The sequence below is a fragment of the Mytilus galloprovincialis genome, chromosome 2 (genome assembly GCF_965363235.1).
Source record: "Mytilus galloprovincialis chromosome 2, xbMytGall1.hap1.1, whole genome shotgun sequence".
Classification (NCBI taxonomy): domain Eukaryota; kingdom Metazoa; phylum Mollusca; class Bivalvia; order Mytilida; family Mytilidae; genus Mytilus; species Mytilus galloprovincialis.
Window position 1 is genome coordinate 34,074,240 of NC_134839.1, and position 20,304 is coordinate 34,094,543.

Below are 20,304 nucleotides of genomic sequence, written 5' to 3' on the forward strand. Positions count from 1 at the left end.
TACGTACCAATACATCTTCTACATTCTACAACTTTATTTAGTAGATACCAATTCTCATTTATAGAAATTATCTTGATTTTCCATAAGAATAATAATTGTTAAATATAGATATACATACTTGGTTTATCATAACTTATAGGAACATCAAAGAAATCTTGTTTTGGAATCACAGGTGCTAGAGTTGAGGGCCCTTTAGTTGTAGGTGGCTCCACTTCTACAGTAAAATTATCAGCTGGCTCTGTAATAGAGGATAAAATATTGTAGTCACATGGTAACAAATAAAGTGACTTTTGAGGTCAATATAATGATTTAGAAACAGGCCAGAGCAAAACTGTGTGTACTGAGTTTCCTTCTTACTTACTGCAGGTCAATCAGTTGGGATTTTCTAATGTAGACAAGATACAAAAATATGTGCCTTTGCTAAGTCAATTATTGAGTTTAATTATTCAACACAATTTCATAACATCAGGGTTGGAGTTAATTAAGGTTAGAGGAGGAAAACCCTAGCTATACACTCTTTATTAGGTTACGGGAGGAAAACCCTAGCTATACACTCTTTATTAGGCAAACCTGATCAAGATTATATATTACTGCAATGGATATTTTACTATTTTTTTTAATGATTACAGAAAGGAACTTTGAAATCAGAGATAAAAAGTGTTTTGTTTTACAAACTTCCTTTCATCAATGTATGAAAAAACGTGTCAGTTGTTGACAAAATAATTGAACACAAAAATGGTGCTCCCCTCAATATATATGTATTGAGTATGAGGATTATATGTGAGAATTACTGTACAAATATGTATTTTTATCAAAATGGAATGAGACTCTCTAATAAATATAGTTAACCTTGTTTCATGCAGTTATAATTGTTCTTCTTATTCATACTTTATATTAGACTTACTTGAGCCGAAGTCAACTTCGCTAATCATAATCCACTTGTCATCGAAGTAAAGATAAACTTTGACGTAACGTCCAATATGATTTCCCAGAGAGATGTTAACATCTCTAGCATACTCCACCCATTTATCTTGGTATTCAGTATGAATCAATGGTTTCTTCTGGTAAAACTTCCCGCCAACACTAAAATATATCACAGCTTTGCTAAACACTCGCACATCTTTACTGAAGTGGTTGTTTGTGTGTATCGTCATGAAAGAAAAGTTACGAACTTGTTCAAACTTGAAGATGATTTCCACAGGTTTATTTCTGACCATAGAGTCATTCTTCCATCCGACCCAGTCGTACCCCTTTATACCAAAGTTATGTTTGTCCGATCGGAAATTGTCTCCCCCTGTTTCTCCATCTATTAACTGTCCCATGCCGTTTGATAAATGGTTCTCGTAGAATATTCCATCGTATGTAAAGTCAAACAGATCCACTTCAGCGCCACGTCTATCTCCTTGTGGCATTGAATAAGCCACTACACCAGCTGAAATAACAAGATTAAAATCCTATAATATATCATCTTTAGTAAGTTAGATAATGTTAACTTTCTTTACATTGACTTAATTCCATGCTTGCAGTTTGCTAAGAGATGTGTTTGTATTGTGCCAAAAAACTGCTTAGCGCACTTAAGTTATTTTTAAAATGAGAGAAAAAAGTTTTATATCCTTTTCTGAGGTGAAATAAACTAAAGCGACAAAGAAATTAAAATGTAGATATGAAACTTGAGCTTTCTCCAATTTTTGACATTTTGGCGGCTATTATATATATATATATATATATATGTTGGCTAGATTTGCTCACACCTTGTCAATATAAAGCAATCATATGTGATTGTCATACAAGTGAGAGGATAAGCTAGCTATAAAACCAGGTTTAATCCACATCCACTACTTTCCACACAAGAAATGCCTTTACCCAGTCAGAAATATGAAAGTTATTTGCATTTCTTTTGCATATGTTTGAGCTTTTGATTTTGCCATTTGACAAGGGTTTGATGTTTTGAATTCCCTTGGTGTTATGTATTTTTGTCATTTAACAGACGTCTTAAAACTATATGAAACATCTAGCTTTTGAAAGTTAACAATATGAAAGTCAGAGAAAAACATTTTAATGCTCATAAAATTACATAGAGTATCTATTCAAGCACTAGCTTAACTTCTCAGAATTTATAACTTTTAATACATTGAGCTTGTATGCTCATATCTTTTATTTGTATACAATATCGTTTAACTTACAGAGCCATTTACAGCCATACAATTCTACCCTCATACAAACAGTCCGTCTCTTCTGACTGAATGGAATAAACCGGATACGTTTACAGACTATGGGAGGTTCTACCTCACACATTTCTGTTAAATAGGTGTTCGTATTTCCTTTAAAATGCTGCAAAAAAACAATTATTATGATTGTTATTTTATTGTCTTTTTAATATACAAATAATAAGCATAGTCAGCCAAAGCTCTGTATTGAAGGCAGTACTTTGACCTATTAGGATTTACTTTTTACTAACTGTAACTAGCATGGAGAGTTGTCTCATTGGCCCTCATAAAACATCTTATTATCCCTGTCCCTCTTTTAAACCTATATAGCTTGCAAGTTAGAATTTTATCACTGGTAGAGTGTGATAGATACGTTAGAGTTTCCTCCCTTTGAACACAACTGTGAAAACCCATCTCTTGTATATAAAATCAATGGTATACAATGCAATAACTGTGGTGAAAATGATTTAATTTCTAGAGATCCACTGTGATTTCATTGTCATGGACGTCCATTTTGATGTTAATCTCCTTATAACAATGGAGGTTTTTCATTAAATGAAGAGCAATGACAAGTCAAGGACGTAATACAAAACATTTCCCTGGTAACGAGAGAAATCATTATTTAATATATCATAATTAGATTTGGAGTTTTTTCATTTAAGCAAATTTACACATGAAAGTATTCTTTTACAACTTTATGGGATAAAGTTGAAATCAATAGATGAGATATAAAAGATTCAGATTTTAGAATATTTAGCAGTATGTGAAATTTGTATCAATACTGAACTTTGTATTACTAAACCTTGTGTGCTTGGATTTTGTGTTCACCCTGTTGGCCCATATATTTTATTCATATAATAAATCTTTAAGTGTTTATTAAAATGTCTTTTTGATTTCTGTGTTGTTGGGTTGCATAGATAATCTTGAAATAATTTAACAATATAAACTTGTACCTCAATTCCTTTCCTGTTTTTAAATCTAACCCATTCTCCATCATCTTCACGCTGATATTCCAGTAAAAAATATTCTGTAAATTCTTGACCCTGTAAAAACAAAAATATAAAAATACAGAATGGAAACAGGGAATGTGCTAAAGAGATATCTCGGCAAAAGAACAGCTCAAGGCCATCAATGGGTCTTCAATGTAATTAGAAGATTCTGCACCTTGAATTAACTGTTTTATTCTTATGGGGAAATGTTCTTGTAACCTCAACCTTGACATTGACCTCTAGATGTGTTTTACCTTTTTAGTGTTATTGGTTTTGATGTAAGTAACACATCACAACATAGTTTGAACAAGAATGTGTCCACAGTACACGGATGCCCCACTCACACTATCATTTTCTATGTTTAAAGGACTGTGAAATTGGAATAAATTCTCTAATTTGGCATTAAATTTGAATGATCTTATCAAAGGGCACATGTATACTAAGTTTCAAGTTGATTGGACTTCTACTTTATCAAAAACTACCTTGACCAAAAACTTTAACCTGAAATTTGCACTATCATTTTCTATGTTCAGTGAACCGTAAAATTGGGGTCAAAACTCTAATTTGGCATTTAAATTAGAAAGATCATATCATAGGGCACATGTATACTAAGTTTCAAGTTGATTGGACTTCAACTTCATCAAAAACTACCTTGACCAAAAACTTTAACCTGAAGCCAAAAACTTTAACCTGAAATTTGCACTATCATTTTCTATGTTCAGTGAACCGTAAAATTGGGGTCAAAACTCTAATTTGGCATTTAAATTAGAAAGATCATATCATAGGGCACATGTATACTAAGTTTCAAGTTGATTGGACTTCAACTTCATCAAAAACTACCTTGACCAAAAACTTTAACCTGAAATTTGCACTATCATTTTCTATGTTCAGTGAACCGTAAAATTGGGGTCAAAACTCTAATTTGGCATTTAAATTAGAAAGATCATATCATAGGGCACATGTATACTAAGTTTCAAGTTGATTGGACTTCAACTTCATCAAAAACTACCTTGACCAAAAACTTTAACCTGAAGCCAAAAACTTTAACCTGAAATTTGCACTATCATTTTCTATGTTCAGTGAACCGTAAAATTGGGGTCAAAACTCTAATTTGGCATTTAAATTAGAAAGATCATATCATAGGGCACATGTATACTAAGTTTCAAGTTGATTGGACTTCAACTTCATCAAAAACTACCTTGACCAAAAACTTTAACCTGAAGCCAAAAACTTTAACCTGAAATTTGCACTATCATTTTCTATCAGTGAACCGTAAAATTGGGGTCAAAACTCTAATTTGGCATTTAAATTAGAAAGATCATATCATACAGAACATATATACTAAGTTTCAAGTTGATTAGACTCCAACTTCATCAAAAACTACCTCGACCAAAAACTTTAACCTGAAGCGGGACAGACGGACGAACGGACGAACGAACGGACGAACGAACAGACGGACGAACGGACGCACAGACCAGAAAACATAATGCCCATAAATGGGGCATAAAAATATGGGTCAGTCATTTTCAACATTAACATACATATGTAAGTTGAACACAAACCAAATGATAGTTATATATTATTGAATTGAATGTTCATTTTTTACTTTTCTTAAGTTTAATACCTGTCCATTTCCAAAGCGTCCTTGAACTTCGACCTTTGTAATGACTGTTAACTGACCAAGATCAACCTGTAAATACTCATAAGATTCCTTGGTGATCATCTGTTTAGGACACCAGGCTCCTCCATACAACTCCTGTCTTATTCTGTAAATAAACATCACTGTTACTCAAAAGTTACTCAATACATCAGGCCTCACGGTCATAACACTTTCGAGCATGATTTTTGTACTCAGACTCGAAAATCAACCAATCAAATCACTGGATTTAATGTTTCGAGTATGATTTTTGTGCTCCGAGCACTGAGCAAAGTTTTATGCCTTCAAGGCCTGGTCCTTAAGTTACCAGTAATACTCATTACTCAATACATCTGGTCCTTAAGTTACCAGTAATACTCATTACTCAATACATCTGGTCCTTAAGTTACCAGTAATACTCATTACTCAATACATCTGGTCCTTAAGTTACCAGTAATACTCATTAATTTTCAACAATAAATGATAAATCTTTTGGAACTACACTTCTACATTTAACTTTTTTTTTTAAATCTCAACAGACACCCAATGCCCTGTGAACAAATCTCACAAACTGTTATTCCCAATTCCTTGTACATAAAAGTATTAACTTTGACCTTGCAGACACATTCCAACCTTATTAACTTTGACCTAGCAGAAACATTCCAACCTTATTTGGAACAAATTTTACAGAGAAGGGCAACATCAGCATAAACTTTAATGCATTTCTGAGATGGGTTGAATGTTAGGATGAGACTGGTATGAAAATTCTGTGATCATGGAATCAAAATTTATGTTGAAGAAAATTGTGTTGAAAACTTCCTTGCATCATAGTTAAATGTATTAGAAATTGGTACACTGATGTAAAATAAATCCAAGCAGAACTATAATGGTCTGGTATGAGAATCTGGTTCCTCTATCTACATAGACAACATGTAGTAATTACAATGTGTTCTGTCTAGTCATAAAGACTGCAAATCATTATGGCCCATGTCATGTAGAGCATGTAGTTTTTTATCAGGAAAATTCTTTTTTTTTTAATACTGTAGATGGGTTGTTTTTCTTGAATTATTTCATCAATTTGGGGTAAAGAGGAACACAAAATCTAAACTATTGTATGAGGTCTTAGTTTGTTTTTGTTTACATGAGCATTTAAGAAATTATTTTAAAATGATAATGCAATTGAAAACAAAATATAATGTATTCTATTCGTGAATAATTTAATTTTGGATGTAACGCGTCTTCTGATTTGCTGACGTTATTTTGTTATGAGCCCATAGACATAATTTAGTCATGTGACCGTGACGTCATCAACGTTTTTTCATGGTTTTCTACGGTTTAAAACGGAATTTAGAATTAAATTATAAGAAATGACTGTAATATTTTTTCTGTCTATTCGAAATAACATAAAAAATGTGGTGCACACTGTTAAATAACCCGCTACGCGCGTTATTCAGTGTGCACCAAATTTTTTATGTTATTTCTTCATAGACAGAAAAAATATTACAGTCATTCCTTAAATGTATTAATTTATTCCTTCAAAAGATAACAAATTTTCCATAAACCAAATAATGGATTAGATGTATGTAATAAATTATTTTATTGAGAAATTATCAAATAAAAATACAAAATAAGATATTTAGTCAAAATAGTCTAAATAATGAGTCCAGTTTTTTGTATAATAGATTAGATGCTTAGTCCACTTTTTACGTCTTCAACATTTCAATTTACTTAAAAACTCTTTAAATCTATGCACTTTTTTTAATCCAAACTTCAAGAGTTAGAATATAACCAATTCAACTTTTTAACTTTCCTACAAAGAAAAATCTGTTTTCTTGTTAAAACCTCAGTTTTACAAACATTCCACATAAAACATTCAACTTCACCCTTTTTTCAGGTACCAGAACAACGATAGCATAATACTGACAAACAGCTATTTCCTGAAGTTTATTTTTAGAATTATGGCTTTCTTGATACAAATTGTCAGAACCTAATTACTTTATCTTGCTAAAGTTTTTGTCTGTTAAGTATTCTGGTAAAAGATGTGCAGAGAATTGCAAAAAATCTTGTTTTTTGGTGTTGCAATCGCTCAGTATCTAAGAACTCAATGACAGTTCCCTAAACAAATGAGAAGTTAACTTTGGCGGAGATGTTTTTCTTTCCATCATGTTTTTCTTCTAAATTCATTGATGTATATTTTCTTAGTAACTTTTTCATCAAGGCTGTGCGCGTTGAACTTTGAAGGTTTCAATGAAAATGAAACAAAACACATTTCTGCTGCCTGTAAAGTGTTAATTTTAAGTTACCAATGATTGAATAAAACTAAAAATCTGAAATAAGATAGGTAGGTAAAGGAGACATAGTGTTCTATATAACCCAATAAAATAGTAAACAGGTATTAAATTGGACAATTACCTCCATCATTTGACAATCAAAACAGGGCCATGTGGTAGGTATGGTATAATCATGCCATCAACATGTGTAGTAGAAATCTTGTCTATTCACTGATCAAGTTTTTTATATATTTTTTTGTACAGGACAATGTAGTTGTTAATAAAACTTGCAGTATTGGAGTCTTGCGATAGCTAACTTTTGAATTTTGAGCAGGTGTCCAATAAATCAGCATGGAACAGATTTCCTTAGTTGTTTTTTCTTAATCTAATGCTAAACATATGTATGTATTCATTCAAGAATATAAAATCAGGCTCACATGTTATTTTGTTTTATAATTGCAGAGAAACCTATCCTCCGTAACTAAATTGTCAAGTTTGAGGAACTTTCTTATTTCATTTATTGGTTTAAATGTCTTAATTAAAATCTGCATAAACTATTTGCCACTGGACATAAAGGCCAAATAAAAAAGTATGTGTGGTTCCAGTTACACCTGAAACAAAGTTAGGGTAGGTAGGTAGGGATTTTTTTTTATTTTATGGGTTTTTTCTTTACATTGAGTCTATGGGAGCATCATTCTGACTTTAACAGAGCTTAATAAAAAAAAAATGACGATAAAATCTTTAGGGTAGGCTATTTTTAAGTCGAAAAAGTAGGGAAGGTAGGGTTACTGGAACCACACATATATTTTTATTTGGCCCATCAATCGACAAATAGCTTTCTTTCTTCTCTGTTTATTTTCCTTCTTTTTAAATGTATTATTTTTGAAATGACAAGTTTAATGTTTTATGCAGCCTTAATGTAAACAACATGCTATAATAGTTAAGTAATGGAATTCTAACTTAGATATTATTGTTTATATTCGCCATAGAAACAATTTCCTGAATGAGTTGTTTTTATCTTATAACCACTTCTACCTTGGAATGTTTCCTAGACAGTAGGCATAATAATGATTAAGTAATACATATGAATAAACAATCAGCCATTTTCATTTTTCTCCCATATTCCATATAAAACATTTTATCTTGCCTTCAGACAACACTATACTGACTCTTGGAATACATTGTCTCACATTTGTGATATAACTTTATTGTTGCCTCAAGAAAACAATATACCAACTCTTGGAATATAGTCTATATCTCAAACCCCAACCCACAGATATAAATGCAATTTACTGCAATTATTCTTGCATCAGTATTAACACTTTTACTCTCTGAGAATAAAATATAATTCTAAATTCACAATTTTATCTCTAACCTGGAGCTTCAGAAGCAATTTACTGTAATTAAACTCTGAAAACCAGGAACTGTTCTGAGCAACTTTAAAGTGCATTATGGAAATTACATGGAAAATTCTCTGCACAGATGATTATGTCTACATTTCTTAGAGAGATTACCATATTTCTCTACACATAAGCACTCCCTTGTTGCCCTTAAATTCCCACACTGAAATTTAAAAGTTTTTAGAGGCATTAAATTTTACTTAGAATGCTTTAAGACTCTGAAAATGGCCAGTAAGACAGGTCTGCTGTATAAGTGAATTAAACCTTATTTTAATGCTACAGGAGTTTTAATATGAAACTATTAATCACTCATCAGTTGTTATATAATATGATAGATAAATACAGTATGTTTTGTTCTCCTATGTCAGAAGTCAGAAAGTCAATACGGAGTTCGCTGCCCCTTGACAATTCCCTGGAAACTTGTATTTATTGTGATGACTTGTATATCAATTAATTGATGACAAATTTTTGTTTAGCCATAGAGTTTTATCAGGTACATCTCTTAGATCTCCAATCAAATGTCACATGATTTTCAATATTAACAGATTCCATGTGCGGAAACGGAGCTAAAAATCGATGATAATTCTCTAACACAGACAAGTAAGGAATATAAAATAAGAATTGATTTACTATCAAATTAAAATCAATTAATACGCTTTGTTACAAGAAAAAAAATTGCTAGATTCTAGTAACTCTTTTATGTGCAAGGTTTGACAAATTTTTTCCCTAATATAATTTTTAGTTTTTCCACAGTTATTTATAAACAAGAATAACAAATTTCCTTATAAAGTTCATGATACATTTGTACAAAAAAACGTACTTTCAATATGAGAGTCTTGGAATTTGAAGGAAACAATTCATACAAGTCTGTAATTTATTATTTACCACTTTTTTGATCTGTTGAATTCCAAAATCTAAATAAAAACTTTCAGATGTTCACTTAGAGTTTATAATCATATTTTATCATTTTTTTCTGCAATCAATATGAGGCAGTCATAATTGCCTCATTGTCAAGGCCATGAAGTCATCAATTTTTAACAAAAAGTTCTATATTTTAGTCCAGTTTACATTATTCTAATTGTAAGATGATTAAAACAATGTTTTGTTTTTTAAGCAAAAACTGAAGCAATATTCTATTTTTGAAAGTTCAGGGGCTAGATATTGGTTTTTATTGTACCTACACTCCTTAGAAATATCATATTTTGATACAACTTTGTATTAGAATGGCCAAACTTATGCATAAACCAAGTATCTTTACACTAAAATAGCCATAACCCTGCAGAAACTAAGTACTCCTCTTAGAAAAACAGCTCCAACTTGTAATACCGTTAATACATGCAGACATAAAACTCTCTTTTCTAATAGCTATCACCTCTAAAACAGAAACATCAAAGCTAGACATTTCCCTACACTTTTCTGTGTTATATTTAAAAACTTACCGAAGAATTACATAACTGAACAGTATAAATTACTCATCTTATTCCCACAAAGAAAATAAATCATTTGGAGTCTTAAACAATTTCTACTGATTTATTAGAAACTGCTGATAATAAAGTAACAGATTTGGATAAAAACTCATGTCCTGAAAAAATCATCTTGATAAATCATGGATAGACACTTAGCTTAAGGGAAGTTAGGAAACTGATAATTTAAGTCATGCATTTTTTTGTTTGATCAAATACTAATAATTTCAAGCGCATTACACTTGGAGCTACTTTTTCCAAAGAAAATGTCCCTCTAAATTTCACAAAATTCAAACTTGTATAAAAAGTTAAAATGTTTTCATAAAAACACTACAAAACATTACACATGAGCCCACAAAGTCAACAAGACATGAGTCCACAAAGTCCATAAAACATTACACACCAGTCTGAGAGGTCCATAACGCATTACACAATAGTCCACAAAGCCTTAAACAAAGTCGCACAATAATTACATTAAATGTATGTTTCATCATATTATTTTATTTTGATTGGCTAACAGTATTGGCTAAAATAGTCATTTTGAATTTACCTTTAGGAGATTCCACTGATGGCCTAGATAGGCATGGCTTTGCACATTTATTTAACTGGTTAAAAACAAACAAATGAAAATTAGTCTACTTCAGAGAAGACTTGTGTTGGTGGCCATTGTATTTTCTTGAACAGCCTGACTATTTATTAATTATCTATACTTAGCTTACCTAGCACTTTTTGGACCAACTGACTGATCTTCATAGGAAGAACTGGCCGTTATGGCAGAATCTGGTATCTTAAAATTCTCCATACCCAGGGAACCTTCACACGAAGCTGAAAAAAAGAAAATATCAATTATTAAACAAGTAATATACAATAAAAGAATTGATAGGTTACATATACAAAAGACAACATCAATTAACAATGCAAGAGTTATTTTGGTCTAAACTCAAAATGAGCTAAACACTATTTGTGAGGAACAAGAGCAGAGGAACATATCCATATATTTTTTTCTATTATAATTAAGGGGGGTCGGGTCACCCAGGTGGGAAGTGTTTCAATGTTGTGACAGAGGGTGACTTGTTATTGTTTTAAATATACCATTGTATTCACAATGGTTATCGGAATAAACTTGTTAAACTTAATTTTTAATCTTTATTGTGTAATATAATTTCAATGGGATTGGCATTAAATACGATAAGCTAATTATGTCTATAGTTTTATGTTGAGTTGCTGTATAATTGATGTTTATCCAAAATGTTTTTTATGAGCATTACAAAACTATCAAAATATAAGAAGAAATGTGTAAGTGAAACTTTTAAACAAGGATTTTTATTTGCTTGTTTTAAAATATACTTAAGTTGTCTATAAATATATAATGCTACATAAAGAGAACAGGAGACAGGCATACTGTCTGCATAATAGATATACTTGTACAAAATAAACAAGTGGACATTTATCAACTATATCAACCAGTCAATATAAAACTGGGAGTTTATGAAGCTATTTAATATTATAACTAATAGCATGCCTATCTGAGTGAAGAAAATCTTTCATCATTGTGATGGAAAGGCTGTCTTCACAAACTGTGTGTTCTATCAATAAATGGCCATTTCTGGCACACTTCTTCTCAAGTCTATAATTAATAAGCTACATTATCTGTTGATAATGTCACCATTTATATTTTGCCCCTTGGCTTAGAAATACCTTGTCACAATTTTGACCACCCAATCATAAATATTGACAGCTCCAAATGCTCTGCTACTATTCAAAGTGACCAATCACCTGTGACTTTACTGATGCCACTACTGATTAGCCAATTAAAAGGATGATAACATCTTAAGTAGTTACTAATCTTTACATTTATCAATAAATAAACATTGAAAAACATGGTCACTGATATGTTTTATACCATTTTTTTTCTGTTGATTTTTAAAGGGATTTGTTTAATATATTCAATTAAAATATAAAAATAGTTAAAGTACATTTATCAAAATAATGTACATTCATCCTTTTATATCTACGCTGATGAGTGATTATTAAACCTCTTATGGCGCCTAATAGCTTCCTCAGGCTATAAAACAGTTAGAGAATACAAAAAAAACTGGTAGTCTGCACAATAAACCACAATTTCCACAGCTTCTCCTTTTGAAAGCTTACACTTATTTTAATGTATTCAACCGAATACATTTCGTTTTCATTTCATTTCTTTTTTACAAGCAAAATATCTCACTGGTTTCATTTTCAGTCAACTGAATGAGGTTGTCAGTTAAATACACTTGGAAGAATTTGAAATATTTGAATGCAGTTAAGATTTCTAAAAAATTCTAATACATGTATATAAAACATCAATAGTTTTATGAATGAAACACAAAACTGGTAGAGGTTTTAACTTAAATGGTCTTTATTTTTCATTTGGTTCCTTTTTTAGATTATAAACACGGCTGTCCTTCTTTCTCACTTAAGTTTACATACCCCCTCAATTTCATTTCCTCCAAAATTTGCACTTTTTATACCTAATTAAATGTCTCAATGAGGGCTGAATCCTAAACAATGCCCCTCACTTTTAAGCACCCATTATCCCTTCTATATTTGCATCCTTTAAACTTGTTTGCATATTTGAAAACATCAATTCAAATAGAAAGAATTTTTTCTTCCAATATTTTTTTGTTGATAATTTATCAGATCAACTCGTCTTTCAATGGGGTATGCAAAAACAGTGGATTATCTCCCCTGACTCAGCTCTTTGTAATGTCTTTCATGATGAAGTTAGATAAGAGAGAAGAAAGATCTGTGTAATATGTGAAGTTTATTACACATCCCGTCAGATTGTCTCAGTAAACAACCACTAATTATAACCAACGATCATTGTTTCATTGTTTTATTGTAGGAGGAATCAACAAAAATACCATTTGTTTCAGAAAGCCAGGTCAAACTGCCAAATCGTATCTCTATAACATGGAACAGCTATGTATATAGCTAGTCACAGTGTTTCCTGTTATAATTTGGACAATAATATAAAGCAGCTGTTGGTAATTGTGTGAGAAAGGTGACAGAACAAGTCATAACCTCTCCATCTGTATGGCTTTAACATTCATAAGGAAATCACCAGTCACTGACATTAGAGAGGGGCAGAACAAGTCGTAACCTTTCCATCTGTATGGCTTTAACATTTACCAGGAAATCACCAGTCAGACATTAGAGAGGCCCAAACAAGTCGTAACCTCTCCATCTGTATGGCTTTAACATTCACCAGGAAATCACCAGTCAAATGCATTCAGTAACCTATGTCACTTTCATTCATAAAGCAAAGGAATAAAGGAATGAACAAAACTTAGAGTTAACATTAATCACATGAACAAGTTCTGGTCACATTAAAACTCTGTCCATTCTGCCCCTCCCCCCTCCCCCCAATAACTGGAAGGTAAAAGTTGAGATATCAGTTTCACTATTCTGACTCACACTAAAAACAATTGACTCTTCTGTCCTTATTTTAATGACTTAGAGTAGCAAGTTTTACTATGTTATGCTGAGTAACAACATTGAATAAGAACATAGCTGTTGGTTTACTGTAAGAATATAAATTCTAAATATCAAATGGAGACATGAGCTCTAAAGCAAATCACGATATCAAAATAATAATATAGGGTTATTGCATGAATATTGGGGAATATTGTCCCGAGTAGAATTTTATATTGCACGAGCTTGCGAGTGCAATATATGTTCTACGAGGGACAATATTCCCAAATATTCATGCAATAACCCTTTTATTGTATAGCAATATAATATTTGAGAGTAAAAATTGGTTTAAACTAAGATTTTGTCGTTGATGACGTCATGAATTTTGAAGATTTATTGCACTAGTGCAATATTAGAATTTATTGCACGCTAACTTTTGGTTACGTTCTGTGGGAAATATTATATTGCTATGCAATAATAAGTGATATCTTTGCCAATGAATCAACTATCATATTATTAGAGACCAAACCAAATCCATTTCCTCTAAAATTTTGCTAAAATCAACCCCAGACAATAACCATTAAAATTAGAGATTAGCAATTTGTTTTGACCATAGAACCACTGGGGTGATCTCCCTTAGATTCTGTATATGAATCATAAATCAAACCGTGATATCCTCTACAGGTCTATAATAGATTGTAAATTATTGATAACTTATCCCAGGTTGTTAATCACCTGATTATTAACTGACCACTGGTCATGCTTCTAATGACATTTTCACCATGGGAGCTTAGCAGATGGCCAGAGCTTAGCACTTAAATAATGATCATATATATTGATTGTGTATTCTGTAATTGCTACAGCCAATACACAACTATATTTAGTGCTTACAGTTCAATGGTCAGATGGTCAGTTTGTTTTGACAGTCACTTACATAGTTTATATATATCTGAAATTTTTATCAGCAAAAGTTTACATGTGCTCTTCGAATTTTTTTTACATAAGAAAACTTATCGATATTCACCCTGTGTTGAAATAAATAAAATATACATGTGTCAGGTGCAGGTAGAAACAATAAAAGCAAGCAGTCCTTTAAAGATAAGAATGCATGTTCTGCTTTCTGGTTAAGAATGGTGCTTATATTTTTCAGGAAACACTACCAGTATGTGCAATTTTTCAAACCATTTGTATTCCTTAAAATGTGCTGCAATGTAATTTACCAATGGTTCCATTGTGAATGTTTATGAATTTGTTGTTTAACCCTTCGGGTTTTAATGAGCATTTCTTCATAAAAATTACGATTTTTCCCCTTGTTACGTAACTTATATTCAATACCTATTCTATTTAGAGGAATAAAAATCTTTTCAATTCCAAGCTATGGTATGAAGTATTGGTCCCAAAGGCATAATGTATTTTATTTGTGTTCTATTTCACTTGAAAATTTCTCTCCAAAATTTCCCTGCCAATAGTTCACTCCAATACTCAACTCCATAAAATACATTATGCCTTCCAAAAGGAACAGATGTTATTGAGGATCACATTACACAGTTAAACCTAATGGATCATCACACCTCACCTAATACACTAGACAACATTATATCATTATAGTCAGGACCTTCAGGCTATTTACCACCTTTAGGGTGTACAAAAAACATGTCTATGGTCAAACTACAAATGTCCAGTGATTAAAGGGTGACCATTACACTGGTCATTATATAATGTTAGGTCACTGTCCACACTTACATGTGTTAGATCAGGTGTGGTCAATGATAACCGATAACCAATACATCACCACTGGTCATCTTGACCACTGGACAGTTTTACAATGATAGAGTATTGACCTACATTGTACTTGGACATGTCACAGCTGGTTCTCTCGGTGATGATGTAATAAGATTATACACTATAAAGTGTTAACTATAATAAAATTGAGAAAAACATATATTTCAAGGGTAAATGTAATAGGAGTTTGCCATTTCTAGCTGATTTGGCAGCATTTTAATAATTCAAAAATTATAATCCTAAAAAAAAAAATAATCTTTCTTTTAAACCTTATATATCTTTCTTCGACTGGAAACATAAAAACATTATTATTTTTTTCATTTTCTGTTACATTTTGTATTACTATTTCGGTTATTTAAACTCCCCCTATATAAACAACAATTTATCAGACGCATTTTTAAGGCCCTTACTAAATGAGATCAACAAAAATTCAACCTCTAAAAGCACAATGAAATAATGAAAAATAACTTTACACATCAATAGAATAAAAAATACTGATACAAAACAAATTTGACAACTAATTTCTTTGAGCAGTCTCGTTTATGACCAATGAGTTTTGCCAAAAGCATGGACAGATTGCATCAAGAAACTGTAATCGCCTAATGTATTTAATATAAAATAATACGTTCTTTTTGGACGAGCCTTTGCTAGAGGGTTAGATATTTCCATTTGTCGTCCCTCGATCTAAATTGTCCCTCGATCTAAATTGATGAATCGTTGGATTGAATGATGATGAATGTTTCCACTCACAATTTCAATAATGACAAGTTTTTCGAGCAAGACAGCAATTTTTCACAGTGGGTGTTCAATTGTTACATCTCAAATACTCTTAACATGATATGCATCTTAAATTGACATTACAAAACCTAAAACGACCATGAAGCTACATAGTAATTATTTCTGGATTAAATCCGATACCTGTCTAGCAAACTAAAGAACGTATTTGTTCGAAATATTTCCGCTACAATTTCTCTCTCTTCTGAAATACCGGTAGTTTACACAAAAGCGACTGTTTCTAAAATGTAACATCATATTACCACACAAACATTTAGAACAAAACAGTTGACATTGTAAAAATGATTCAATCTCAGTACTTGTCATTTTATTTTTACAACTGATTAATGGGAAACAACTAAGAAGTGTATGCTATTTCTTCATTAGTGAAGGGCTGAAGATCAAAGGACTTATCGATATCTTCTCAAAATTAGTAGGAGTGCATGTCTCGTTTCTATTCTTTCCTTTTTTCTCGTAACTGTTTAATTTTTTACTCTTGCATTAAAATATCAAATTATTTGTCATTTTAAAGTTATATTTAGAGGGGCATTTCAGACATATGGAATTAAAATGTCTAATTTTTTTAAACTTATTTATAAATAAAATTTGTACATTTTAAAGGATAATAAGATATTCATAAGTATAAAATCCAAACAATTGTATTACTACTAAATAACACAAATAAATACTAAAATAACACTTAACAATACATCAATATGCATTATTTTTTGTTTTTGTTTTCTTTTTAAATTCTAGACAAAAATTATGCCCTCTTATCAAATTACCCAAAAAAATATTTATAGGAATCTTCCTTTTTTGGTTACATTTAATTTTTTGTAGTTATAACTCAGAATTTATTTTGTTTTCGAATGTCCTAACAATTTTAAAAGACCAAAGTTTATGACATTTTAATACTTGAATTTCAAATTTTTAACAATCCTATGTGAAAAGTTACATTTACTTATCGCCACGATATGCCTATCTAATATACTCCTTCGTCAATATTTACTAATTCTTAATTGCAACTAGTGTTGCTTGGAGTAGCCTACTACCAACGGAAAATTATGTAGATAAGGCTCCTCTTAATATAATGGGAAGGCCCAAAAGGTTCCTTAAATAAGTAAAACCTTGGCATAATTACTGATGAATATCAATGTTAAATTGGTCCAAAGTTTACAAATTCTTTCACTTTGTGTGAAGTTATTTATAGTATTATAGGAAATGTAAACAATATTATTTTATCAATTACAAACTGTGTATGTCAAAACATCCCTAGAACTGTTAAGTTCATTAACATACAATCCCATGGCACCATAGAGGAGTACCGATGGCATATAGTGCAATATCACATGTAAAACAAGCAGTGGCGTCTGCTCCATTGTCAAACAAATACAAATTAATGTTTGTCTGTATTCACAGTAAGACTGACAAATTTTGTCTCCAATCTCCTGCCTGCTTTACTTAACATTGACAGAAAGTCTGACTTTGGTATGTTGTCTTTATTGACTCTAACTTCTTCTGTTTGTTCTTCCCTCATACTCTCCAGGGACGTTAAGAATATCAGTTATTAAACACCAAACTGTCTCCTTTCCTTTCTCAATATCTTTAGTAAGATATATACATTGGATTAAAAAAACATGTCTTCTGCTCTCTCGCATGTCTTTAATAAGATATAAACTTGGTGCTTGGATATAAAATTAACAAGATATATAATTTATTATGAGTTAATATTGGGTTAAGTAGGCAGCACCCAACAACCTTAGTTAGAATATTATGTAATGTAATTGATTTCCTCCCCTATTCCACATTTCAAAAATTATATTTATGCAAGAAAATTTTCACAGTACATCTTTTCCAAAAGATTAACTTCAAGTGCTAAGTAATATCAATTTCTAATTTGTGCAAGTTAATGACAATAGGGAACTTTTGATATGGGAGACTTCAGTCTGAGTTTTGCAACTGGGTCATAAATTTAATTAAGGTCTGCCGTTTAAGTCATTCCATGAACAAGAAAGAGGTATAAACAGGTAAAAGCCACCAAGTAACAAAATAATAAGTTACGAGAGCAACCAAGAATCTGTACAAAACAATACACTTGGGTTACAAAAGCCCCCAAGAATCTGTATCAAAGAAAAGATTTGATTACGAAAGCCACCAAGAATCTGTACAAAACAAAAGATTTTGGGTCAAGTTGCGTTCATGAAATATGATGCAAAGTGTATATTCTTTCACTCTAATGACAACCAGTCTAGCTACTTAGACATGTCCAAGCAAAGATTTCATTTCTTAAAATGTCTTACGTTTGATATATAATGTAACTAAAAGAAAACTGCTTTCTCCTTGGCATTTTACTTTAAACTAAGTTTTAGGAGATCAATTACTTATAATCCTTTAACATATTCTGGGTCAATTTCCCAATATTTGTTAATTATATATTTCAAAGGATTTTTCACTTTACTCTTAACCTTAAATCAAACATTAATTACCAGTACTAAGAGTTAATTAGGCAAACATGTTTATATCTTCAAATTATGCAAATTAGGAAGTTTGTAATTTAAGATTAATCTCGCCAAAGTCAAGTATGGAATTTGATCTGTCTGATGTATCTAAACACCTTCAAAGAATTTTCACCAAGGTGTTAGAAAACTGATTAAATTTGTAAAATAGATTGAAGGAATTTATTTATCTATCTTGTGTTAAATGGGAGGTGATAAGACATGGAAATTAATCAATGCAACGGCATGAACATGTTACACAGCCTGACCTCATTGGTCATTAAATATTTCCGCTGATTCACCACACAAATTTTTCCACAAATTTACTCATATTCAGTTTATATCTGTATTTGCATATTAAAGTAACAACTTCAAATAAGAAGAAAACCACAGATTATCAAAAATTTGAAACATTATTTTATACAATTGGATACTAGTCCTTTATGATTGGATAATGTGCTAGGTAACAGGTGGCCGTAATGACAGGAATGGTGTGAAAACCACACATCCAGTCACAAAGTTAATCCCTACCTACATTATATTACTTGTCACGGAATGACAAAACATTTCCTCTATATTATGAAAATAATCTAATGACTGGAATTGTAGAAATGTCAAAATTTCTCAAGTCATTTCCAATGATGGAAAAGTTACATACTATTATTCTTTTAAGCTAAAAGTTCCAATATTTTAGTTTGCACTGTAGTATAAGAAATTTAGGTCCTAATAATCTTTCCCATACATTTTTTCTCTCTCACAAATTATACAAATGAAACATAAGCTAAATAAAACATTTTTTATAAATTCTCATCCACACAGTGACGGATTAGAATCCTAGAAATTGAGTATATAAAAACCTACAAATTAACTTTAAATGGCCTTAATTCTCATCTGAACTCCTTGTCCTAAAGTAAGTACAAAGGTTACAAACATTTCAGCTAGACATGTGCAATTTCCAAATTATTTTCCAAATTGAGTCTCTAACAATACTTTAGAAAAGATCAATTATCTTAATAAAAGGAATCCTTTTCTTACACCTATGTAAAGTTATAAAGACCAATATATATATATATCGTATATTATTCCCTATTCCCAATCCAAACACATTACCGATTTGATTTGTCTATCCATATTTTTATTTCACACAGCTTACAGACAATATGTATCACATGTACTGCATATCAAATAATGAAATTGAAAATGTCAAAACATTGGCAGTCATATCAATCAAGATTATCTCCCTTTAATAATTCATAAAACTGTCAATTTCAGAAAAAAATACCAATTAAAATGTCATGTAGCCTGTGTTTTTGATTTGTATACAAATAAGGAAATAGTATGGAGGTATGTAGTCACAAGGCCTAGACAAACAGGATGAAATTGTAATGGATATTATTGTGTTGTTGGTTTTCTGTATCATAAAAATCCAATAAGCCTATTATCTAAGGTACAAGTACAATTCCAAGTATGGACAAATAGGTTTAAAAATCACATACTTAGAACTCTTTTCAATAAGAAAAATAAAAGATTTTTTTGCAATTATAGTTTAAAGACACTCAGTGCTTAATAAACTGTGTAACGTAGTTTAACACATTCTTTATCATTTAGGATAGGATTTTTCTGCTGTGAGGCAATGAAGGACCAAAATCAACTAAGCCTCTTAACTGGCATTCTCTTAGTAACAGTCTAAGGGTAAGGGAGTGATATTTGTGTCTAGTCAATCAGTATGTAGGGTTCTGAGTTTATAGATATAGTTTTAACACCCACCCCCCTTTCTGACTTAAAATCTAAATTTTAATCTATGAATCATAAGATGATCAGAATCAATATTCCCCTTC

The 20,304-nt window shown here is 31.2% G+C and overlaps 1 protein-coding gene across 2 annotated transcripts in view; it reads right to left on the reverse strand.

Annotated features, from left to right (window-relative positions):
- LOC143063436 (discoidin domain-containing receptor 2-like) overlaps positions 1–20,304 on the reverse strand; it is an 82,721-nt gene that overhangs the window by 9,236 nt on the left and 53,181 nt on the right. For both annotated transcript variants that reach the window (XM_076235589.1, XM_076235590.1), the window contains 6 exons: positions 10,685–10,790; positions 4,821–4,962; positions 3,161–3,250; positions 2,184–2,331; positions 905–1,432; positions 119–238 (listed from right to left, as the gene is read on the reverse strand). In XM_076235589.1, coding sequence (XP_076091704.1) covers positions 119–238; positions 905–1,432; positions 2,184–2,331; positions 3,161–3,250; positions 4,821–4,962; positions 10,685–10,790 — 1,134 coding nt within the window. The remainder of the gene's footprint in view (positions 1–118; positions 239–904; positions 1,433–2,183; positions 2,332–3,160; positions 3,251–4,820; positions 4,963–10,684; positions 10,791–20,304) is intronic.